The 27,187-nt window shown below is 37.6% G+C and overlaps 1 protein-coding gene across 5 annotated transcripts in view; it reads left to right on the top strand.

Annotated features, from left to right (window-relative positions):
* Positions 1 to 27,187, top strand: part of RABGAP1 (RAB GTPase activating protein 1) — a 186,017-nt gene that overhangs the window by 116,609 nt on the left and 42,221 nt on the right. For all 5 annotated transcript variants that reach the window (XM_066256280.1, XM_066256279.1, XM_066256283.1 and 2 more), the window contains one exon: positions 23,658 to 23,771. In XM_066256280.1, the coding sequence (XP_066112377.1) occupies positions 23,658 to 23,771 (114 nt within the window). The remainder of the gene's footprint in view (positions 1 to 23,657; positions 23,772 to 27,187) is intronic.

Below are 27,187 nucleotides of genomic sequence, written 5' to 3'. Positions count from 1 at the left end.
ATTCAATTACCTTGGGCTCTGGCAAGACAACACATTTAACTTTATATGGTATATGACTGATAGCAGAGGAAGCATAAGCTTTTCGAGATAGTGTTGAAATTATTTCATAGTACATTTCAAAATAAGACCATATTAATTGTTACATTTGTAAATTGGTTGTGTTTCCATACCATAATTTATTCCAGCGAAGGTGTATCATTTTCCTCTTAGAGCAGAAAAGCAATTACAAGAAGACAAGTGCTCCACTTTAATGAGAGAATGGATATTTGAATTTTCATGGACATGTTGAATCACTCTAGATTCCACTTTGGGAAGGGTTTTCTTTAGGCTTTATTGCTGGATAAATTCTTTTTGAGCATTTTATAATGGCTTTTCCTATTTACTTGAATAATGGTCTCAGTGTTTTAAGGATTGGGAAAACTTGAATTTTTGTGCTATATATGCACTGTCCACCTCTTTGAACTTGAAAATAAAGCAACAAGGTTTCAGGCTCTCAGATAATAGAGGGGTTTCTGAGAGCCTTCTAAGCTTTTCAGGTTTGATTTAAAAAATCTGCACAATGGTGTTGTAGGGAATGTTTTAATTTCACTATGTGTTTTTGTATCATAAAAAGATTTGTTAAATAAATTATTGGCAAACCAAAACTTATTGTTTTATGAACAGATTTTGGGAAGTTTAAGGATGGGAGAATTGTGGCACTTTGGAATTTGTTAAAAGTCTTCATTAATCAGTCTAATGTGTTGATTTTTGCATAATTTTTTATATATTAAATGTACATATTATTAATCTATTTTACAGACCTTGGGAATATTCCAGACATTTTTTATGGCTATAAATAAGTAATTTGGCTTTTCAAATATTGAGAGACAAAGGCATCATAATGTGCTTAAAATGAACTTTGAACTGAGAATCAAAATCTAGGTTACTGTTACTAATTAGTTTTTTACTCCTTTGCTTTTAGTATTAACAGTCAGCTTGGATCACTGGTCTTTTGAGAAAATCCTCTCACATAAATACAGAGCCCAAAACAAAAGAAATCAGAGGAAACAAACAATGCAAGTCAAAGAAGAAAACTTAAAAAAAATTCAACTGCAACATTTTCAGAGATTTTGCATCCATTAAAAGAGAATAGGGCCTGACCAGGCGGTGGCACAGTGGATAGAGTGTTCGACTGGGATGCGGAAGGACTCAGGTTTGAGACCTGGAGGTTGAGTGCGGGCTCATCTGGTTTGAGCAAAAGTTCACCAGCTTGGACCTAAGGCCGCTGGCTCAAGCAAGGGGTTACTCGGTCTGCTGTAGCCCCGTGGTCAAAGCACATATGAGAAAGCAATCAATGAACAACTAAGGTGTCGCAACGTGCAATGAAAAACTGATGTTTGATGCTTCTCATCTTTCTCCGTTCCTGTCTTTCTGTCCCTGTCTATCCCTCTCTCTGACTCACTCTCTGTCTCTGTAAAAAAAAAGGGAAGACATAAAAAATAAACAGAAAGATAATAAGAAAGAGCTCTTGAGATTTAAAGTATAATTAGACTTTTTAAAAATCAGAAAAGTTGAAAGATACAATTAAAGTAGGTCAAATAGTGAAACCAAAGACAATAAGGCAGACAAAAAAGTAAGAGAAATTAGAGGCTCAGTGAAGGAGGCCCAGTACCTGACTGGCATGATCTATAGAAATAGTATATGTGCTGCCAAAGCACTAAACACTGATATGTAGAAATAGAATAGAGAAAAGGTAAAGAGGAAATTCTCAAAGAACTACCAGAGAGAATTTTCTAACTGAAGGATATGAGTGTCCACAATGAAAAGGCTTCGCCTGACCTGTGGTGGCGCAGTGGATAAAGCGTCAACCTGGAAATGCTGAGGTTGCCGGTTCGAAACCCGGGGCTTGCCTGGTCAAGGCACATATGGGAGTTGATGCTTCTAGCTCCTCCCCCTTCTCTCTCTCTGTCTCTCCTCTCTGTCTCTCCCTCTCCTCTCTAAAATGAATAAATAAAAATTTAAAAAAAAAAAAAAAAAAAAAAAAAAAAGAAAAGGCTTCGATGGCAAGCCATTATAAAATTTCAGAACACTGGGAATAAGGAAAAATCCTAAAAGCTTTTTGGTCTGGAGTAGGGGTGGAGGAGTGGAAACATACTAAGTTACAGAGACCTATATGGGATTGGAATTTCCACCTCAATAAAGCAAGAAGATAATGAGTAACTTCACAATTTTGCAAAGTGGATTTTAACATAGACTTTTATGTCTAGTCAAATATTTTGTTCAAATGTGAGGGTAAAATAAGTCCATTTTTGAGATATGCAGGTTCTCAAATTTTTCACCTTCCTCATGTACTTTCTCAGAAAGTTACTGAAGGATATGCTTCCCCAGAATGAGAGATGAAATCAAGAAAGAGGAAAATATACAGTACCCAGGAAACAGGGACTCCAACTTAGGAGAGTGGGGAGGAGATCCCCGCGGTACTAGGGAACGAACGCCGTTGGAAGTTAGAGGTGCTTCAGACCTGGAAAGCAGCTAGTCCCGACAGGAGCAGGTGGAAGGATGAGGGCCCTAGGAGTTACATCATTAGGAAAAAATAATTGGGAGGGATTGACATTTCTGTCAGGGTTGAAGGGGAAGAATTGGTGATAGACACATAGAATACTGAAAAAAAAAATATTGGGCAATTGGTAACTTCAGAAAAAAAAAGTTAAAAAAGGAAATTATGATATACTCTGTGATTCAGTTATGAATAATAATTGATTTAACTAAAATTGTAGCAAAATTATGTTAGGAATCATGATGAGAGGAAGAGAAGTATATATGTTTGGGGACTGCGGTTGTAGACCATAACAGAGCTGCAGAATTATCTCCTGTACTAGAAAGTCTAGGGAATAAACCCCCAGAAAATAAGTTTGTTTTGTTCAGAAATATGAAGGAGAAAAAAAAAAGATGAAAATGGTTGTCTCTGGTGAGCAGCAGGCAGGGTAGGAGTAATAAGAAGTCTGCTGGTTTTCATTGTTAAATTTTGTACTGCTTAACCTTTACAACCATGTAGGTGTATTATTATTACTATCATTTTTTTGTGTGTGACAGAAACAATCAGAAAGAGGGACAGATAGACAGGAAGGGAGAGAGATGAGAAGCATTAATATTTCGTCGCAGCATCTTAGTTGTTCATTGATTGCTTTCTCATATGTGCCTTGACTGGGGGGCTACCGCAGAGCGAGTGACCCCTTACTCAAGCCAGAGACCTTGGTCTTCAAGCTAGCGACCTTTGAGCTCAAGCCAGCACCCTGAGGTCATGTCTATGATCCCACACGCTAGCTGGTGAGCCCGTGCTCAAGCCGTAGGAGCCAGCCCTCACGTCAGCGACCTTGGGGTTTTGAACCTGGGTCCTCCGCATCACAGTTCAAAGTTCTGTCCACTGCACCACCACCTGGTCAGGCTGTAGGAGTATAATTTTTTATGAAATGCATAGACCACACTTTTGAAAAAGCAACTAGATTTTAGCAGCAGCGAAAGAAAACCAGGAATGTGGGCATGGTTGCCCCGTGTTACATGTGGCCCTCAGGGTAGGTTCCTGTTTGTCTCATTTTAGCTTCCTGGAAAGACAGGCAAAGGGGTTATTTAATCTTTTTTTTTTTTACAATTGTGGAAACTGAATTTTGGGGCTAAAACTTTTTTTTTTTAATTTTTTTTTAAATTCATTTTTAGAGAGGAGAGAAAGAGGGAGAGAGAGAAACAGAGAGAGAAGGGGGGAGGAGCTGGAAGCATCAACTCCCATATGTGCCTTGACCAGGCAAACCCAGGGTTTCGAACCGACGACCTCAGCATTTCCAGGTCGACGCTTTACCCACTGCGCCACCACAGGTCAGGCCGGGGCTAAAACTTTTTTGATTCTTAATCCACTACATCACTATGCCTTGTAGGTATATGTTTGGATCTTTTTTAGGTTGTTAAACTTTGTTTTTAACCAAGAGAAGACAGGTATAGGAAAGCATCTCTTTTGACATCACGGGTAGGAATCCATGAAAGCAATAAGACCTGGCATTATGAGATCATGAGAGGAATACAGAGTACTGTATGGTATTTGTAGGTAAGGAGATCTGTGTTAGGTCGATGTCCTCAGAAAGCAGTATGTGAGGTGGGCTAAACTCTGGGGAAGGAGTAGTCTGTAGTCTTAACTCCCCCTACTACTTGAATGAGATTGACATAAAGTGTCCAGCTGACCGGATTAAAGAAACACAAAGGATAAATAGAAGTCCCTAATAAAGTGACCTGTAATTATCAAACAATATATGACACTGGAAAGCCCTTTGCAAAATAAAAAGCACGTCTTCAAGTTAAATTACCATGACTGTAGCCATTCAGTGAAAGATTTATTGGTTTGTTAACAAGAGATTATATTGTTTTGAACAAAATATAAAAGTAAAGTCTTTTCAAAGTAAAACTTAAAAAATTCTGTGTTTATTAGCTTTCAACAAATACTTGTTGAATTGAATTAGGCAATATTTTGGGGAGAAAGCAAAGGTTACAATATTCGAACAGCATGATTTATATCTGAAATTTCTTCCAGAAAGACTGGGAAAACCCCTTTTCTAAAGCCATTTATAGCCAAATTAAAAAAAAAAAAAGTATTTGTGGGCCTCTGTCTTCATTGGCCCCTGGGGAGCAGAATCTGACTCAAAAGACTTTTTTACTTTTAAAAGCTCTCTTTCTTCATGACATAGATGAAGGATTGGAACCATTTCTACTCAGATTGATATATTAACGTCATCATACTGATGATGTGTATTACACCTACAGAGCACTGGAAATAAAGTTAAAAGACGATTAGATTCTTCTGGCAATTTATTAGGTAATCTCAGTTTGTCTGAACTTCAGAAGGATGCTCATCTTTAAGTGAAGATGACACCAGTATTATAGGTTGGTTCAAGATCAGATGCATGTTACATTAATAGTAAAGCTCTTTGCATTGTTACTGTGACTACTTCGCACTCTTGGATCACTTTTTTTCCCTGAGACAAGGAGGAAAGTAGTGAAAAGAACATGAATCTCTAGGCCTTGGTTTTCTATTCTGTAAAATGAATTATACCCCCTCGTTAGAATTACTATGAAAATTAGATAGTCACATCTTAAGTATGTGGCATCGTAGAAGCTCAGTAAAAGATTGCTGTTAACATTTGTCACACACAGGTCAGAATTTCCCAGTGACTCTCAGAGCCTGCTGCAAATCAACATTTGTCCTCAAGACCGGTACCGATCAGTGGGCCATTGGTACCCGTTTACAGAGAAAGAATAATAAGTTATGTTATTTCCGTTTCATTTATATTTAAGTCTGAACGATGTTTTATTTTTAAAAAATGACCAGATTCCCTCTGTTACATCCGTCTAAGACTCACTCTTGACGCTTGTCTCGGTCACGTGATACATTTATCTGTCCCACCCTAAAGGCCGGTCCGTGAAAATATTTTCTGACATTAAACCGGTCTGTGGCCCAAAAAAGGTTGGGACCACTACTCAAGAGGATAGGCCAGGGGTTGGGTTCCTTCTCCGAGGGATTGTAAACTCCTCAAGCCCTGTCTTCAAGGTGTGCTCTATGAAGATACATCTGTATTTTGTTCTGTTTTTGTAGATGTTCTGCAGGAGAATTTCCCATGTTATCCTCAGACATTAAGGTACATATGTTTAGATGTACTTCATTGAGGAACAAGTCATTGGGGCTTACAGTAAGAGCTGTAACAGGTTAGAGGTGGAAAAGAAACTTGGAACTGAAGTAGTAAGGAAGTATTACATTAGTTTAACTTTAAAAATGAGTTAAATTATTAAAAAAATAAAATTGTAGCAAGGGGTATTTTATTTTTCTTTATAAAATGTATTTTAGCAAGAGATTGGAACATAGATTTTTTTTCTGTATGTGCCCTGACCAGGGATCAAACCCACAACCTTTGGGTATTAGGACGATGCTCTAACCAACAGCTATGCGGCCAGGGCTCAAGGGATATTTTAAACTTTTAAGGCCTGATTAAGAGAGAGGCCATTAATATCCTTAAGGAATGAAGAGACTATATGTAATACTTAAAAGTATGTTTTTAATAGGCAGACAGACCTTAGTTTGTATTCTAGCCCGGCCATTTACTAGCTGTGAGACCAGGGGCAAGGTACATAATCCCTCTTAGTCGCTATTGTTTTAATTATTATTCTATACAAGTATTGTAAAGACGAAATAATAATGCACATTTCTTAGCACAGTGCTTGGCTCTCAGTAAACATTCAGTGCCTGTTAGCTAGTGCTGCTGTCTTCCTAGTGAATAGGGCACATGATGAAGCAGAGGTTTCAAGCTGAAGTATAATGGAAAGTAAGGTCAAAGAGAAATTGGGCCTACCTGCTCTGGAATAAATGCTAAGGGATTTGATTCTAATTAGAAATTGGAGATGGACTGGAGATTTTTGAGTAGGTAAATGACATAAATATAGAATCCCAAAGTGACAGACCTAGAAAATCACTTGAAGGCCATAATCTAGACACTTCCTTTTACAGATGGGGAAAGAGAGACCCAGAGTAGTGTATCAGTCACAGAACTGGGACTAGCATCCAGATCTTAGACCTCCATAGGTTCGGGCGTGCCACCAAAATAAGTATAATGGGTTGTTCAGCATCTGTCAAGTACTTAGAAATGGGTATTTCCAGCAGGATTGGATAAAAGAAAAGTGTTTAGATTTTGGTGTGTATTAAATAAAATAAGTAAAAATAGTCTTTCATTGCTACTTTGAATCAAATAAATCAAGTTTTCCATAATTTCAATTAGAAAGTTCTCTTGATCACTGGTAACTACCTCAAGAGACATTTGCTGGAGAAAGTACATAAAGATGAACGAGTGGTTCTGGAATAGCTTCATTGGTATTTGTAGTATTTTTACTACTGGTGAGGTTAGAGGGTGATTTTTGCTTAAATAAAATTGAAGATAACTTTGTCCAGGAACTTTAAAGTTGCTGTTTCCTCAAGAATTTTAAATAAAAAACAAGAATAGCTGACTGACAGGAGAGTTACTACATAGATAGTAAGAGAATTTGGTTGGTATTCACTTAGGTGCTGATAATTTTTAAGTTTTTAGGTTAATATAAAAAATATAAGTAATTACAATTGGATGCCTTAATGATTAAATAAGATAGCTTTCAAATATTTATTCTTTGATAATTTTTTAAAAAATATTTATTGATTTTGAGAGAGAGAGAGAATAGGAGCTGGGGAGCAGGAAGCATCAACTAGTAGTTGCTTCTGGAGCGTGCCTTGACTAGGCAGACTGGGGCCTCGAACTGGTGACCTCAGCACCCCAGGTAGATGTTTCATCCATTGCGTCACCATAGGCCAGGCCCTTGATAATTGTTTCTTAAGATTAGTCCTTTAGTAGAAAAATTAAACACGATTTTATATATCGAGGTTTAGGGAAACATTACTTTGCCTGAAAGCTATATAAAAACCTGTAATGGAAATAAAGACTGAAACCCAGAACATACTTCTATAGTCTGTGAATATGTATGTGATGAACACAGACCTCTCAGAATTCTAAACGCAGTTCAACAGTACACTGCTAAAGATGTTTGTGACCAATAATACTCAGATTCTCATTTTAAATAACAAATCCAACAGTGCAGCCTATATTAAGCTGTGTGGAGAGGGCATTTGGTATGCAGTTTTCCTCAATAATATAAAAATACAATTGAAATAACTCATCATAGTTATCAGAAACATTTGTTTGTAATATGACTTTGCATGAAATAATTTTGTAGCCTCTTAATTTATTAGCTGACTCATAAATTACCTCCCCTACCACCTTTTTCCTCAAAATGACACTTTTATGTCTGCTTTTGTCAGGTAACAGTTCTTGAGCATTTCCTGCTCCTTGGCCTGTGGGATGGTTTACTGTGAGCGTAAAGCAACAATAGCAAAGCAGGAGGTCGACAGGGCAGTTAGCATTTATCCCTTATCTATACATGATTTGGGACAGTTTTGCCAAACACTGAATAATTTTCCTGTGGGAAACTTGAGCCCTAAAAGGAAATGAACATAGCTAAACGGCTGCATATCACATGGGACTAAGATTTATTTTTGGAATGGCACTATCATGCCATATTTGGATTGAAACAATGTGATAGCAGTACATTATTAATAAAGAGCAATTTTATCTGAAGTTATCTAATTTTTTATTGCATTTATATGCTATAGATTCAGCGTAATAAGTATATAACTGTTCAAAATTTAGTGCTAAAGTATGCATGAAAGTTAGAGGCTCTAATTTGGCAAACATTTCTGGAGCCTGCTTTCTGAGCCTGCACTCTGTAATAAAGATTCTTTGGCAGTTCATTGATTACAGTACATAGTTGTCATGCTTGGGGTAAATTGTTTTCTCTTTTGGAAGGCAAAAAGAGAGTAAATAAAGATCAGTACCAGTGGGGGTTGGTATAGTTATTTGATTGTCTTGAAATGGAAGAGCTCTTTACAAAATGAGGCAATGAGAACAGAGAAACCCAAATGGATTTTTGCCTCTGAGAAAAGATTTTTTGAAAAAGATAACCAACAAAGGACTTCATACTGAGTTCTACAGTGTTTTGGTTAGCATGGCTCAAAAGTTAAAAAAAAAACTTGTTGCAGCACTTCTATTTTGTGTCAGTTTTTCTGTTGCCTGATTTATCTTCTTTATAATTTCACTTAGATAAGATAAATTATGGTGTTGGTAAAATACAATGGATTTCTGAATTACATGCTATCTAAAATTGCAGATCCCCGACAGGGCACTAAGTCGCAAACCTGGGAAAATCTGCCAAACACATTTTGTCCCTTGGCTTCTCTCCCAAAGTTGAAACTATGCCAATGTCATAAATCTCAGGTTTGATGGGAGTGGTACCCCTGATGTACAAGACCTTATGCTACCTGCTTTCCATGTAGCATCTCATTAGGTTCTCATAAACTGGTGGAAGGGACCATTGCGTAGATTTTACAGTGGATATTAGAGCACAGACTAGTTAACAGACTTATCCAAGGTCACACAATTAAAGTGGGGAAAGCTGTATTTAGAGCCTGAGCTGCGTAACCCCAGAGGTAGAGTTCTGTTCATTATATTGTTGATCTCAGTAGAACACCTCAACTCTGTCTTCTCCATTCTCTGTCAAAAATCTAACTCCTGTCTTCACATAGCTGTGGCCAGGTTCTGAAGTTCCTTCAGTTACTTCCACGTTTCTGGAAATCTAGTTCCAGTTCACTCTCTGTGTTCTGGAGCATGTGTTTGAAATGGAAGTTTAAAATCAGTAATTACTAATATCTATACAATATATTTCATTTATTTAAACATGTTTAAGATCAATTTCTTATCTCCTTTTGGTCCAGCTTTTGAAGTCTTACTAACTTATTCAATGACAGTTTTACTGAAATTATTTTTTCACCTCTAAGAGCAAATCCCCAAGATAAATATACAAAGCAGTATCTACTCACAATTCAGTTTCCACTAAAATGCCTACTGTTGCATTGATGTGGAAGAACAGCGCTGTAGGTTCAAAGGACACCAATTTGAAGAGCAGTGGTTCTTGTCACACAGGGACAAGGGAAGATATGTGTGCATAGGTACACGTGTTTTATGTTCTTGAAGTCTGAGTTTAAGATAAAAGATGTTTTTGCATTGTCAGTGTTAGGTGAACCCATCAATCAGGTATATTTATTTACACAATTCCCCCACACACACACAGAGACAGAGAGAGGGATAGACAGGGACAGACAGACAGGAACAGAGAGATCAGAAGCATCAATCATTAGTTTTTCATTGCGCGTTGTAACACCTTAGTTGTTCATTGATTGCCCTCTCATACGTGCCTTGACTGTGGGCCTTCAGCAGACTAAGTAACCCCTTGCTTGAACTAGCGACCTTGGGCTCCAGCCAGTGACCCCACACTCTAGCTGCTGAACCCTTACTCAAAGCAGATGATCCCGCACTCAAGCCAGCAACCGCGAGTTTTGAACCTAGGCCCTATGAGAAACCAGATGAGCCCTTGCTCAAGCTGCTCAAGCTGGCGACCTCGGGGTCTCAAGCCTGGGTCCTCCGCATTCCGTCCAACGCTCTATCCACTGCGCCACTGCCGGGTCAGGCTATTTACACAATTCTTGTTGCTTAAATATGAAATGGATATGAGGGGCTTTTTATACAGATACACTGTACCTCATATTACTAAGGTATAGAGATACTTACAATTCAACAAAATAAGGAAATGTAAATAAGAAAGAGATTTTGAAAATAGAACAGGAAGATAATACACAGATACATGGATATGAGATCCTGTGTTGTTTAAGGTCTGACTGTGAAGTTGGTTCTGAGCTTTCTAAGGCCAAAACAAAAATGGACGTTTAATCACTGTCCATGGGGAAAAAAATACCCATATTTCTGTAGGATAGACAGAATTGAATAGGGACAGTGAGTAATGTGGTGGATGTCCTCACCTACCTTACCATGCAATACAAGGTTTCAATAGCAGGTTTTTAAAAAATAGGGTCTGAAAACATGCCAACAGCACAATTTTGTGAAGGTGGTTCCTTGAGAGGCCAAGATATAGTAGTCAAATTATATCTATCTGTTAGTCAGTCCTAATCAAAGAATAATGAAAAGATTACTCATTGTTTTGATGGAAAATAATTAAGATACATGTTGAAGGCCACCTGGTATTTACGGAAAATGCCCTTTTTTGATTAATGTACGGAGGACCACATGTTATGACTTTTTTCACTTTGTTTTTATATTTAAGTACAACATTATTTTTCTGTTTACATGTTATTAGGGCCTTAGTGAGTTCTGCCTTTTTTTTTTTAAGTGAGAGAGATTGAGAGGGACATACAGGAAGGGAAAGAGATGAGAAGCATCAGTTCTTCGTTGCAGCATCATAGTTGTTCGTTGATCGCTTGTTCATTGATTGATTTCTCATATGTGCCTTACTGGGAGGAAGGGCCTACAGCAGAGCCAGTGACCCCTTGCTCAAGCTAGCGACCTCGGGCTCCAGCCAGTGACCCCACACTCTAGCTGCTGAACCCTCACTCAAAGCGGATGATCCTGCACTCAAGCCGGCAACCGCGAGTTTTGAACCTAGGCCCTCAGCATCCCAGGCCAACGCTCTGTCCGCTGTGCCACCACCTGGTCAGGCAGTGATTTCTGCTTTTTTATAAACAGTGAACAGCTTTCATCTAAGGAAGCACTTTTATATGATTAAAAAGAAAAGGCACACTTTCAAAGTCAGTGTCATTCAATTTTAGTTATAAGAGACATGAAAACAAATAATTTTTTATGTATTGGGAATTATAAATCCCACTGATGAGAGAATTTCTTCACTTTTACAATATATTTATTTGGGTTAGGAATGTGGACTAGAAAGACACCAGTTGGGTTCCAGTGCCAGCTCCTCACTTCTAACCAAGTAATTTAGCTTCTTTCTTCATTTGTCAAATGGGATAAATAATGGAACGCACCTCAGAGGATTGTTACATTAAATAAGATCTATATAATCTATCTATAAGGTGCTTAGAACTGACTACAGATCAGTCTTAGCTCTTGTTATTGTTGCTTAATTATTTCTAAATCTGTCAAAGTGTTTGTCAAATTACTTCTGACAAGCTGTAGCTAACTTTTTAAGAGCAAAATGTAACCGAAAGATTATTTTATTTCTGTGATACATTGTAAAGCTAGGATATAGTATAATGGATTTGAGTCAGGTTTTGGTGTTTGTGTTTTATTTTGTTTTCTTAAGTATTACATGATGGCTTTTTAACAAAGCATGTACAACGTTCCGGAATAGTCTTAAGATCTAACTTTTTCTTTAGGCAATAAGCTACTGTGGAAATAATAATCTTCCCTATGCTGGCTATTTCTCATGGCAGCCTTCCATTGCATTCTCTTTGTTTGGGTACTTTCTTTTTCTTCCTGCCATTCTTAGCTTTCTATTTTTCAACTTGAGTTTACAAAGGGTGTGTATTCAAAGGGTTTCCGCCAGTTCCCAGTACCTTGTTAATCCTGAGAAGTTACCCAGTGGGCCAATTCTCACAGTAAGGTATAAAAATAGTCATCCAGAAAAATTACAGAAAGTGGTACTGCTGTGTTTTGAACTAATGGATGACTTTTAAAACCACAGGGAGAAGAAAACAGCACAAACTTTTTTCATTTTCTTAGATTTTTTTCTCTATGCAAATTATTTTAGAAGAGCCTTAAAATTTTTAAAAATATCAGAGCCTCATTATTGCTTTATCATATACACTAGGAGAGCATAAGAATTGGGTCCAAGAAAAATCATCCAGAAACCAGTCACATGAACAGAGCCCACTTTTGATTTCTGTTGAGCTTATTTATACCCAGTGTTCATTTCACCAGTTTTACTGATCGCCTAATAAGTATAAATCATTACTGGTATGTGAACTTGGGTGATTTAACCTCACTAAGCCTAAATTTTCTTATTGTATAATAAGGAGGTAATGCCTTCTTCTCTTTTAATAAACTTTATTTTTAAGATCAGTTTTAGATTTACAGAAATACTGTGAAAATAGTACAGAGTGTTCCCATATGCCCTGCACTGTTTTCCTTTGTTATTAACATCTTACCTGGATGTGGTACATTTGTTATAATTAATGAACCAATACTGATTTATTAGTACTAACTGAAGTCTACTTTATTTAGGTTTCCTTAGTTGTCACCTAATGTCCTTTTTCTGTTTTAGATCTCATCCAGAATACTGCATTATGTTTAGTCTTCATGTCTCCTTTTAACTGTAACAATTTAGACTTCCTTGTTTTTAGTGACTTCGGCAGTTTGAAGAAAATACTGGTCAGGTATTTTATATACTGCTCACAAAAATTAGGGGATATATCAAAATGAATATGAAGCTATAAAATATCCCCTAATTTTTGTGAGAAGTATAGAATGCCCTTCAACTGGAATCCATCTGATGTTTTTCTCATGAGGTTTATAAGTTTTGAGGAAAAACATAAAAGTAAAAGTACTGTTTCATTACCTCATATTAAGGGTACTGCTGTCAACATGACTAACCACTGTTGATGTTGATGTCGACCTTGACCATCTCGTTGACGATTTCCATTGCTCAATTACTCTTTTTCCCCCCTTTCTGCACTGGAGCCTTCTAAGGAACTCACTGTGCACAGTCCACACAGGTATGGGCTCCCTCCATGAGTGCAGGGCATCTACATGTATAGTTGTTTGGAATTCTTCTGCATGGGGCATTTGTCTCATTTCCCTATTTATTTATTTATTTACTTATATAAATAACTGACTGACAAATAAGTGTGAACTCATGGGTATTTATTTTATACTTTTGATTATAATTCAGTACTACTTCATTTATTTTATTGCTCAAGTTGTCCCAGTTTTGGCCATTGGGGACTTCCACTTCACTCTGGTGTCCATCTGACATACTCCTCTTGTGGGTTTGTGTGTTTTGTGGTTGGGGACTTGTGGAGCCTTCCTGTATTCTCTGTCACTTCTGTATGTTCCAGGTTTATTTTATATATTTCCCACCCAGTCCCAGAATCAACCATTTTTCTAAGGAGCCCTGGTTCCTTTGATTGGTAAATTTGAAAGCAAGATCCTAACACTACATGTGCTTATTGCTACTAGGTGTTATTTCTAAGCCATCTCAACTGACAGAGCAAGAAAATGTATGTATAACAGTGTTTTGTTTTTTAAATCAGCATATAGGTTTAGCAAATAATGCATTGGAGTTAGAATGGGATAGAGTCAGTAACCTTTATATGCAATTCTTTGCAACTTTAGATACACTTCTTAGTTATGTATAGATTAGAAGGAAGGCAAGACAAATACATAAGTGACTGTTCTAAACCAGCAGGATAATTGCTCTAAGGGTTCTACCAATGTGTCCAAATCGATGCAGCTTTTCTGGAGGACAGATTGGCAGAATAACTCAAAATTCAAAACACAAGGGCTATGCTGGATCTTTGGGGGGAACAGAGTGATTGTAGAAACCATTTCCTCTCCTTTAAGGATCACAGCTCTACTTTTCAGCCTAGTTTGTAATGGCAAAAAAAGAAGAACAGTCTGACTATTCCTAAGTCTGAGATTTCTCATAGTAAATCATGGTATAGCCATGTGACCATACTGTATATTAAAGATGCCAGAGGAGGGTAACTGTCAGGTAACGTGGAAAGATGCTTACAACATTGTGTAGTAAAAGTTAATTTTCAAAGCAGCATAAACTTACAAAAACACTTCAGTAAAAAGACATAGCACAACCTTACATAAGTTATTTCCGAGTTCTTTCTTTTTTCTTAATACCCCCAGTATTATTATTATATGAAACCAAAACAAATTTTATTTAAATGAGGAAACAAAAAGGTTTTGATGTTAAACTGAGAAAAGAGAAAGTTGGATATTTTTTTCCCCTTTTAAAAATGCAGTAAAGTATGTCATTAATTTAGGAGCTATATTTAGGGAACAGTGAGTAGTCCCATTTGGCAAGAGTATGGAAAGGCAAAATAAAAAAGATTTGGATGGTAGGGTGAGGTGTCACTTCTCAGTGTTTGTTTCATGAATAAATTTTAAAGTGCTGATTTTTAAAGTATAGTTTTTAATGAAATTATTTCCAGCAATGTATGTACGTATTAAGTGTCCCACTGAATATAAATCCCTCACCCCCCACCCCTATGTCCCTTTTTATACTCCCTTTGTGGGTGTTATTCTATTACTAGAAAGCCCGGCAGTCATATGAAATGACCGCTGTTCTAGATATTATAAATTGTAATTAAAATGATTTGTGCAAAGGTGTCTGCTAATTCAAACTGAATTACCCAGGGCAGGCAGCAAGGACGCCCCTTTGCTTACTGCCCCATGGGGTTTCCCCCTTCTACTTGCTTAATTGCTTAAAGTAGAGTGCAATGAAGGAAACCACTGGCGGTACATTTCTTAAGAGCCACCGCTAGCTCGATAAATAAAGGTGATTTAAATAATAAAATGTTAATTCATGTGTCAAAGATCTCTTTGTACACAACATTTCTTGTGTAGATCTTTCCATCATTTTTAAGCTCACCTTGCAGAGGACCATCAGTTATTTTTAATTTTATGTCCGTTCTTTCACAAACTCTTGAACAGGCAACATAAAGTTGACCGTGTCCAAATGCAGGCTCAGGTAAAAAAAATGCCAACACGCTTAAGCGTTTGGCCCTGAGACTTATTGAAGGTCATAGCAAAGGCAAGTTTTACAGGAAATTGTCTATGTCTCAATTGAAACGGCAACCCTGTTTGAGATGGAGCCAAATCAATTCTTGGAATGACATGTATTTCACCTTTAGAGGAGCCAGTCAAAGACTTAGCTATTATGACATTATTTTTCAATTGGAGAACCTCTAGTCTTGTCTTGTACCATTGCAAAGACCCCTTCTGGTGTTAAGATTTCTTAACAGCATAATAATTGCTCCAATCTTTAACCTCAATTTGTGAGGTGGCATGCCAGAAGGTGGGACTATTTGAATGCCGTGGCAACTTCACCCCATTGGCTAGTACAGTTACGCAAGCAACCAATAAGCTATCGGCGACAGACACTTAAGCCGCATACAATAAAGATATGAATTTACCATAATTTATCCCTTTCTGTGGTAGACATTTTGGGGTTTCTAGTTTTTGGCTGTTACAAATAAGGCTATTAGTAACATTTTTGTACATGTTTTGTTTCTCTTGGGTATATGTTTTTATTTCTCCTGGGTAGTACTTAGGAGTTGGAATTGCTGAGTCTGGGTAGATGTTTAAACTTAATTGCCTTGTGAGTCAACATATTGTTTGTCTCATTTTAAACCTCCATTAGCAACAATTGAGAGTTTCAGTTGTTTCATATGTTTTAGTGTGTTTGTTTATAATTTCTGAACTGTATATATCGTTTATATTGCTGCTTGAAATGGAAGGGACAGTGTACCACTATAATTACAGGGTTTTATTTCAACCTTTACTACATAAGAGATACAGACTTTGAGAATTGAATTTTGTAAAATGTAGCAAACATTTTTAACATTTGTTATGTGATATAAAGCGTGTGTCTAAAGGAATTTACATTTTAAGTTATTGCAGCTTTCTTGTTACAGAATTTTTGTGGGTAAACATGTATGAAGTTAATCAGAAATAGCATGTCTGTGTATTTAATATCAATACAAAAATCTTTCCAGTCATGTTGCCTGTGACAAATTACTATGTTGTATGTTTACAGCAAGGATTGGCACAGTGTGGCCCATAGGGAAATTCTGCATGTTGCTTAATTTTGTAAATAAAATTTTTTTAGAATAAAGAAATGTTTATTTATATATTGTGTACAGCTACTTTTGCTCTACAAATGGGGAATTAAGTAATTGTGACACTGAATGGCCCACAAACCCCAAAAAGTTTGGTATCTGGCTCAACAGAAAATGTTTGCAAGATGTTAATACCACATAATCACATGGTCGCTGGCTTGAACAGGTCACTGGCTCAGCTGGAGCACTCTGGTCAAGGCACATATGAGAAGCAATCAATGAACAACTGAAGTGCCGCAACTATGAATTGATGCTTCTCTCCTCTCTCCCTTCTCTCTCCTCTCTCTCCTCTCTCTCTCTCTCTCTCTCTCTCTCTCTTTCTCTCTTTCACACACACACACACACACACACACACACACAAAGAATAGAAGTAACAGTTTTTTCAGAATAATTTTTTATAACTGCACTTCAGATATAGGTCAATAACATGTCTTTATTTCTGGAATGTTTTGTCAATGTGAAATTTATCTTAATCATTGTTTTAGTGCTTTAAGTTCCCCTTTTTTAAGTTCAAAACCTTTCAGAAACTGCTTAATGCTGCCTTGGGTCACCTCTGTTCAGTACTTTGAAATGAATAATTCTGGTTTTTCAGGTCCTCGTTTGATTGAATTAGTATCTTCAGAGTATTCCATGTACCCCCTCTATCATTGCACAAGATGTCATTTTCCTTGGCAGGTGTTTGCTGGCTGTCTCATTGTGATTTTAATTGACATTGCCCTATTAACTACCTTTTCATTTGCTTATTTGATATTTATATAACTTCTTTTATGAATTTTCTTCTCAAATGTTTATCCATTTTATTAGATTGCTCTTTGAGTTCTATATATTTATATGTAAAGATCTTCTAGCAGTGTCTGATGTGTATAGATATGCCTTGATGAAAGTGAAAGGGAGCAACGTCCCCAGCAATGCTGAGAGCAGGGGCTGTTCTATGAACACACACTCACCTGACATACAGAATATACACACATGGAACTGAGAAGTTATATTTTTGATTTTTCTATATCCTATCTTCCCTATAAAACTATTCGCTAGATGTAGAAATAGTGATTTAATTTTGTACATCCGCAGAGCCTAACATAATGGATGGCACACAATCATGCTTGATAAGCATACCTAGTAACAGTCTAAATATTTTTTGGGGACTGAGCAATGGCAATGCTCACACGGTCAAAGCCCCTACCAACCAGGATCTCTAATGCTAATGTTTAGTTCAAGATCCATGTGATTTAGGCACCAAAATAAAAAAGGAAAGATCCATATTAACTAAATAATTTAAAAGACATTCCAGCTAAATATCTAAAAAAATATATGCTGGGATTCTATTCCAGGTTGGAGCACATGTAGGGATCAACCAATGAGTGTGTGGATGGGTGGAACAACAAATTGGTATTTCTCCCTCTTTCATCCCCTTCCTCTCTTCTTTAAAAAAGTATCAGTAAAAATACCTGTTGGTAGTGCAGTAAATAGAGCAGACACTGAGGTCCCAGGTTTAAAACCCCCAGGTTGCTGGCTTCAGCACAGGGTCGCTGGCTAGGCTAGGGTCCCCTGCTCAAGGCATGTATGAGAAGCAATCAATGAACTAAAGTGCCGCCACTATGAGTTGATGCTTGTCATCTCCCTTCCTTTCTGTCTCACTTTCTTGCTTTAAAAAAAATTAAATAAGTGAATAAATTTAAAAATTTTTAAATGCTGTAATGATTGTTTTATTAATGACTTCCAAACTGTGTAAAATAACAGGCAAGAGAAAATAACTGTCATTAGAAATAGATCAAAGTAAAGACTGTCCAAGTCTTTTAGCTCAAACTGTAAAATAAATTAAATTATCCTGCAATTGCCAAGAGAAATGACAAGAAAAGAGGGTATATATCAGAAATATGCTATTTTATTGTGGGTTAAGACTTTTTTTTAACCTAGGATAGGTGAATTCTCCTGAACTCGGTTTTAATTTTTACAAACACATAGGATGTGAAATAGCAACACACAGAGAACAAAAGGCATATATTATTTGCTAGGTAACTAAAAAAACCTTTTTCTTAATAAAGATGTTTCATAATAGTTCAAACAAATGGACCACAAACAGTCCCAAAGTCGATTGTGAAACTGAAGCATTAATTCTGAAACTTATTTTACCCCAGCATTAAGAAAAAACAATAAACTGACTTGATTAACATGAGAATTTTCTGCTTATAAAACATGCTATTAAAAAACACAGCCTGACCAGGTGGTGGCGCAGTGAGTAGAGGGTTGGACTGGGATGTGGAGACCCAGGTTCGAGACCCTGAGGTCACCAGCTTGAGCGTGGGCTCATCTGGTTTGAGCAAGGCTCACCAGCTTGGACCCAAGGTCTCTGGCTTGAGCAAGGGGTTACTTGGTCTGCTGAAGGCCCACGGTCAAGGCACATAAAAGAAAGCAATCAATGAACAACTAAGGTGTCACAGTGAAAAACTGATGATTGATGCTTGTCATCTCTCTCCGTTCCTGTCTGTCTGTATCTATCCCTCTGACACTCTGTCTCTGTAAAAAAAAAAAAAAAAGATTCTGAAACTTATTTCACCCCAGCATTAAGAAAAGATAAACTGACAAAATGAGAAGTTTCTGCTTCTAAAACATGCTATTATAAGAAAAAACACAGCCTGACTAGGTGGTGGCGCAGTGGATAGAGCAGGGACACAGCAGACCCAGGCTTGAAACCCTGAGGTTGCTGGCTTGAGCCCAAGGTTCCTAGCTTGAGCAAGGGGTCACTCGCTCTGCTGTAGCGCCCCGATCAAGGCACATATGAAAAAGCAATCACTGAACAACTAAGGAGCTGCAATGAAGAATTGATGCTTCTCATCTCTCTCCCTTCCTGTCTGTCCCTATCTGTCTCTCTCTCTGACTCTGTCAAAAAAAAAAAAAGAACACAGGCAGGCCGTGGCCAGATAGCTTAGTTGGTTAAGAGCGTTGTCCCAAACCACAGAGGTTGCTGGTTTGATATCCGGTCAGGGTACATACAGGAACAGCTTGATGTTCCTGTCTTTCTCTCCCTTCCTCCCTCACTAAAATCAGTAAATAATACTTTATAAAAAATTTATAAAAGAAAAAGTAAAATAAGACATAGGCGGCCCTGGCTGAATAGCTTGGTTGATTAGAGCATCCTTCCAAAACATCAAGGTTCAGGGTTCGATCCCCGGTAAGGGCACATGCAAGAATCAACCAATGAATGCATAAATGGGTGGAACAACAAACTGATGTTTCTTTCTCTCTCTAAAATCAATAGATAAGTAAATAAATAAATAAGAAAGAAAGAAAAAAACATAGGCAAGGAGTACATATTTCTGAAAAGGAACTGTATCCAGAATATATCAGATCTACCGGAAAGTTCTGTCCGTTTCTATCACAACAAGTTTCGACATGTAAGCACATGTTTATTTGGCGCATGTGTGCCTCTCTATTTTTATCACTTAATGTATACATACTGACGTAGCAAATTAAAAGTTGATTCACGTTAGTCTTATGTGTGAAGCGATAGTGTACCCATGGCTACTGATAAAGTTCATTTACGCCATATGAATTTCAACAAGGAAGAAATGCTACAGAAGCATGTAGAAATTTATTGAAAGTGTTTGGTGAAGGTACAGTTTCTGATAGGACATGCAGAAGATGGTTCGAAAAATTCGAAACGGGTGATTTCGACCTTTCTGATAAGCCATGTTCTTTGATCGATGATGATGTTGTTAAGACCATGTTGGAGCAAGATCCTTTTCTGACAACATCGGAGCACAGAAAGGCTTAATTCAGCTCAGCAAACCATGTCGGACCATATTTGGAAGATAGGATTGGTGTGGAAATATTCAAGATGGGTGCCACATGAATTAAGTCAGAAGAATTTGGATGATTGAGTCGTCATATGCATATCTCTGCTTGCTAGGAACAAAATCGAGCCCTTCTTGAACTGGATGATAACTGGGGATGAAAAGTGGATTACCTACGAAAACATCGTAAGGAAAAGGGCATATTGTGAACCTGGAAAACCTAAGCCCTTCCACCTCCAAACCAAATTTGACTCTGAATAAGAGAATGTTGTGTATATGGTGGGACATTCGAGGACCAATACATTATGAGCTTTTAAAACTGAACGAAAAGCTCAATTCGGAGTATTGTCAGCAACTGGATAATTTAAAGACAGCAGTCCAAGAAAAGAGGCCAGCGATGTTCAATAGGAAGGACATCATACTGCATCATGATAATGCCAGGCCACATGCTGCTTTGGGGACTTGTCAAAAAATTGCAGAACTATGCTGGGAAATTCTATCGCATCTACCATATTCCCCGGACTTAGCACCCTCCGACTAGCACTTGTTTTTGTCCTTACAAAATTTTTTGAAGGGCAAAAAATTCAAAAATGAAGAAGATATCAAACAAACACTGGTTCAATTTTTTGCATCAAAAGATAAAACATTTTTTTAAAATGGGATATGCAAATTGCCCTCACGCTGGCAAGAAATCATTAATAATAATGGCAATTATATTATTTAATAAAGTTTATTGATGGTAAGAAAAATTTGTATTTTGTTTTATTCCAAAAACGGACAGAACTTTCCAGTAGACCATATATATTATAGTTACTAAAATTCTGTGGCACACCAAAAAAATACTTTTTGCCAATGTGGCAAAAAAAAGAGTGTAATTTTGATTCATTCACCCTGGATGGCTGTTGTTGTGTTGGCTGCTGTTCTTTTTTTATCTGACAGTCTAAGGGAAAAGAAATCACTGCCCCTGACTAAACAGTCAGGTTTTTGCATGTTTTAAAAATTCTGACGGCGTATGTTACTGACTTCGTAGAATGCTTTTGAGATCAATCCATGCTGGATATATCAGTCGATTTATCCTCTACTGGTTGCTGAGCGGTATTCCTCTGTATGGAGGTACCACCTTTTCGTCCACTTAACCACTGCAGTATATCTGTATTGTTTCCAGTTTTGGTTATTATGAGTAAAGCTGCTATGAACATTTGAGTTCAAGTCTTTGCATGTATTCCATATTTTTGTTTCTCTTGGATAAATACCTAGGATTGGGATAAATTGTTTTATGATTCATGACTCACAGGGACCCCTGTAGATAGTTCTGCAGCTTCCTCTGTTCACCTTTTCCTCTCTGGTATTCTGACCCCCAAATTCTAGCTACCTTCCCCTCCCAATTTCTTCTCTCATTTCTCAACTCAGGAAGACACTCTCCACCCCAGATCTGTTTCTGTTCCCTCTGTGTGCTGCAGCCTGGAAGCTATCACCAGGCAATCTCTGCTGTAGTCTTAGGTTTCACCTTGAATTTTGTCCTTTTGTCAGGAATCACCACAGTGCTGAGCTGCCTTAACTAATGTTAATAACATATTAAAAACTAGAAACTCCTTGGAAAGCATTTGGCAATATCTTTGAAGGTCTTAATATATGATAGTTTATTGTAGTGGTAGTCAACCTGGTCCCTACCACCCACTAGTAGGCTTTCCAGCTTTCATGGTGGGTGGTAGCGGAGCAACCAAAGTATAAATAAAAAGATAGATTTAACTGTAGTAAGTTGTTTTATAAAGATTTATTCTGCCAAACTTAGTGAAAATCCGACATAAAGTACTTGATAAGTAATTATTACTATATGCTTTAATTTGCTGTAACTCTGCTTTATAAATTGTATAAAGTAAAGTTATTTACCTACTTTATAAATCACCATTACTGTGGAACCAGTGGGCGGTTAGAAAATTTTACTACTAACAGATACAAAAGTGGACGGTAGGTAATAAAAGGTTGACTACCCCTTGTTTATTGGTTAATAAAGAGCACATAGACTTTAAAGTTATTTTTATGACCCTGGGAACATAGTTACCCAAAAAGCTAGAGAAATTACTGGAGGAGAGAAGAATATCACTTTCACTTTTCACCTTGAAACAGGAGTGTCAGCCTCTTGGATGGTGCCCCACACATGATGTAGTCTCTTCAAGGAGAATCTTAGCTATGAAGACAATGCATTGTTAAAATAGAAGGTCATGTGTCTGTGCTCCAGTTCTTTAGCATGCGAGCAATTAAAATTTAACAAGGGGAAGGTATTAGAAATAGCTGGATGCTTGGTACATTTTATGAAGGATTGCTGACATTATTGTCATTTGTTCAGTTTTAGTTAAGTCATGACAAAAAAAGGAAACAGTTTTTCTCCATTGGCAAAAGCAAGGGATATTTTCTTGTTTTGAGTTTGAAGTTCTTTATTCAAGGGACAACAATGCTTGGATGGGGGTGTACGAAGTTTAACAAGCAGCGGAGCACTCTTCCTGAGCAAATTTTGACAGGAGAAAGTTTTATAGAGCATTAGAAGAGGCAGCAAAGAAACGGCGTGGTTGGCTTGGAGGTTGAGTATATCCTAATAAGGCTAGTACATCCTGTACTTTAGGGCAAGGTAAGCTAGCTAAAGCTGAGTTGGAAGATTGTGGTTGAGGTAAGTTAGGTCTCCTTTACAGGTGTGGGATGGAAAAATTAATTTTCCTTCTAAGTTCTGGCTGAACTTATAATCAAATTAAAATGAGGCAGATTAACTGGAGAAAATTACTAAATCTATTACATATGTACATGCTGAGGTTTCATACAAATATGAGCCTTATGGCTTGGGACATCAAGTGGGGAGAGAGGCAATTTACATGAAGATAGAATAGCAACTGTTTGGTAAACAAATGTTTGATGGGCCATCTTTAACAATAGGACACAGCTGGACATTGGTCAAAGGGGCTTAAGCAAGGGATAGTTTCCCATACTTGTTTGAATCCTTTGATACTTGGTAGACTATCTTCATACTGAGTGGGCAGCTGTGTACATTCATTCATATGCTATTTGTCCCTAGGATAAACCCAAATTAAGGGGCTTCTCTTTTCTATTTGAGAACCTGACACATGGGCTCTATGCCAAAGAATCAATTAAAACATCAGTTTAGCAGTTTTCCTGCCCCATTGATTTTTGACGATAGCACTTTACCTCCTTTTGAGGTTAGATTCAGTATTTCCCTCTGGGAATTCTCTTTCGAATAGCACGTATTACCCAGTTATGATAGAAAGGTCACCAGCTGTCCTTTCTTGCAGGAGGGATGGAGCATGCATGAGGTATACAGAGTGAAACAGGTTGCTTTTCAGCAATCTTCTTTTTTCCCTTAACTTTTGCTTTTGCTTGAATGGTTGGTCCCTGAAGACATATATGTAGTAATATGGGCATGCACATGTGTATATATGTCCCTGCAGCATTTCAAAATGTGTAAATGAGAAGACCTTGTTATAGAAACCCAAACCAATAGGTACACGAATGACCACTAAGCCTTCTCTTTCCTTATGTTTCCACAGGAGTCTCCCCAGGACAGTGCTATCACCCGGGATATTAACCGGACATTCCCAGCCCACGACTACTTTAAGGATACCGGAGGAGATGGGCAAGATTCCTTATATAAAATATGCAAGGTATTTCATATAAAAAGAAAAGACTCAGTTTTGAATGGTTGATAGGTTCTTTGAGACTGTGTAGAAGATAACTACAAAGTGTACTATATAGTTGATGTTCACGAATGAAAAAAAAAGGAGAAAATAATTGGTAAAATTAAAGGTAAAAACAGTTTTAGACTGCAATGATTAGTGTTTAATTGGAAATAAACTGTAGGGCTCCTTTTTTCAGATGAAAGTCCTCTGGCTCCACATTTAAAATAAAAAAATTGGTTTTGTGAAAACAACTCAGTCCTATAATGTTGCAAGCTCTTTTTCAGTATGCACAGTATAAGGGGTGAACCTGGTGTCTAGCACATGTCCAACAGGAGGAAGTGCTGATGTCCATCCAGGTGGACATTTAACACTGCAGCATAATAAATGCTGGGAAATACTGATGTCTGTCAAAAGGTCTGTACCTGGAAGCTATAGAGGAAATAATAACTTGCTCAATTTCAGTGACTCATTTCTAGTAGATTTTGGTAACTTCAGAGCCAAAAGGAAGAGTTCTTTAGCCTTCCTCTGTCCTGTGAACTTTAGTCTTTTCCCCCCAAAGCTAATCGGTACCTATTTAACATCTGCTATACGTAAAGTACCATCAAGGCATGAGACGTGTCCTTAAGAAACTTACATATTATGAGGGAAAAGGGAAAACTAACAACTAGTTTTAGGACAGGCTGTCAATAAAGGATGATTCTCCAATGATAAACTATGTGCTTTAAACTAGTGGGCATTTCTCTAACATTTAGAGAAATGTTTCTTGGGTTTCATTTATATCCACCCCCCACGGGATGCACAAAGCTCTGACTTCTGTTGTAGTCCTCTTTGGGCATTCTTTTTTAGCTCTTTCTCAGTCGTGCTTCGCACTTAAGCAGCCACACTAGCCTTCCAGAAAGCAAGCCTGCACTCTTGTGCCTTGGTCCTAGTGCCTCCTGCTGGTCGCTTTATGGCTCTCTCTCTGCTGGCTTCTCACCCTCTTGCATGTGCACTCCCCTCTCACCACTGCTCACTCCTGTTGTCTCTGTCCGCCTGCTCCCAAGACAGCGGTACTCAGTCATAGTTTCTGTGCTCCACTGTCTCCCTGGTGAGCCCCTTTACCCCAGGACCTCAGCTGTCACCACTGCACCGATGTTCCCAAATCTATGTTAGTACAGGGCCTCAATTTCCAGCTGCCGGTTGTCTCCATGTAAAATTCTGTCAAGTGTATCAAACAAAACAGGTCTAAAAATAGAGTATATTTATAAACACATTTTGCACTTGGCCCTTCTTAGCTTCAGGTGTCGGGTCCATTGATTTAACCAACCGCAAATCAAAAATATTCGAGAAATGCTTGACTGGTGGTAGCACAGTGGATAGAGTGTCGACCTGGGATGCTGAGGACCCAGGTTCAAAACCGCGAGGTTGCCGGCTTGAGCGTGGGATTATCCTGCTTGAGCACAGACCCATCGGCTTGAGCATGGGATCACAGACATAATAATCCCATGGTTGCTGGCTTAAGCCCAAAGGTCACCGGCTCAGCTTGAGCTTCATGGTCAAGGCACATTTTGAAGCACTCAGTGCACAACTAAAGTGACACAAGTACACATTGATGTCTCTCAGCTCTCTCCTGTCTCTCTCTCTCTCTCTTGCGCACACTAATTTTATATATATAAATTTTATACACACACACACACACACACACACACACACACACATGCATGGGGAAAAAAATTTTAGGATGTTCCAAAAAGCAGCACTTGAATTTACCATGCCTGAGCATTGTGCTGAATCCAGGAGATTAATGTGTAGGCACACCCTGCTTTAGCCTATGTGCAGATACTACATCGTTTTATATAAGGGACTTGAATATCTGCAGATTTGATATCCATGGGGATCCTGGGACCAATCTCCTGTGAATACTGAAAGATAGCTGTATTATGAAAAATTTTAAACACACACAAGTTGAATAATTGTGTGTGTCTCCACACCCAGATTTAATATTTGTCAACATACTGCTTTAGTTGCTTCATCAATCCCTCTTAAATTTTTTCGTGAAGTTGTTTAAAGCAAATCTTAGGCATCATGATCCTAGATTCTTAAGTATAAAGCTCTAAAAAATAAGGTCATTATTGGTATATCCAGTAGCCACACCTTATTTAGATTTCCCTAAATGTCTGTAGTTTGAATCAGGATTCAACAATATCCATATTATGTTTAGTTATCCTATCTCTTTTAATTAAAAAATCTTGTTAGTTTTCAGTTCCTTCCTTTGGCCTTGTTGAGTTTGGCGTGATTGAAGTCTTGTAGCCGTACTTCCTCTCTGTCTGCTGTCCTGGTACTGCTCTCTATCTTGGGGCGGCACTTTGTTACAAATGCCACCTTGCATTAGTCTCCCTGCCTTAGTAGTCTAGCCTATTTAGTATTTTCTCTTTGTGAACCCCAGAATTGAATCACTTCAGTGGCCTCCACTGAAACCTGTAATGCTTCCCTGTAACCTACAGAATGAAATAAAAAATTTCTTACTTTATTTCCTGGTCCTAGATTCCTTAGCTTAACATTAAAGGCTTTTTATAATATGTCTTGGCTTAGTCCCTAAATATTTTATGTTTCAAACCACATTGAACTTCTTTCCCTGTACTCTGGTTGATTTACTTGTCAAACTTCCCAACTGAACTGTGACATTCTTAAGGGCAGGAATAATTTCTTATATGTGTTAGCATGTGTAGCACTTGGCACTAAATGTTGACTTAATTAAAATGGTTTTCCTTCTTTGTATTTTTTATAGCTCTTATGAACTTTATATTTCAAACATGTCCCAAATGCATTATGCACTTTGATGTATGTAGGCATTCCTTCAAGCTTTTCCACAAGCCTGAAAAATATACTCCCCTCCTTTCTCTGTCTATGGAAATGCAATACACTTTTATCCTAGTGCATAACTGACTAAGCCAAGTGCTCAGCCCTTGACATGAGAGGACAGAGTAACATATCATGTAAATACTATGATTATTCTTGTTTTACAAATAAAGAATTTAAGTAATGGGTTTAATATCCAGACCTAGACATTAGCCCAATTCTAATGGGTTTTCAGCTCAATTCTAACTTTGAAGCCTGTGTTCTTTCATGATTGATACCTTCATAAGCATTGCGGTGGTTTGTAACACAGTCTTAACAACATTGATATTAACACTTGTTAATTTTTATAATTTTGAGTGGTTCCTCATTGTATTATGTAGAGGTCATCCCTAAACCCTGCGCACATCTTGTCTTTGGAAAAGTATGAGTCGCCCATTCTTTAGTTTTCTCATCAAATAACTTTGATGAAATGGGGATATGTAATGTGATTCTATTGAATTTTACCTGAATTTAGGAAAGCATGATTGTTTATTTAAAAGGTAGAGTTTAACCAAAATCTAATG

The sequence above is a fragment of the Saccopteryx bilineata genome, chromosome 2 (genome assembly GCF_036850765.1).
Source record: "Saccopteryx bilineata isolate mSacBil1 chromosome 2, mSacBil1_pri_phased_curated, whole genome shotgun sequence".
Taxonomy (NCBI): Eukaryota; Metazoa; Chordata; class Mammalia; order Chiroptera; family Emballonuridae; genus Saccopteryx; species Saccopteryx bilineata.
The sequence above is the reverse complement of the archived record's forward strand: the minus strand, read 5'-3'. Positions and strand labels throughout refer to the sequence as shown.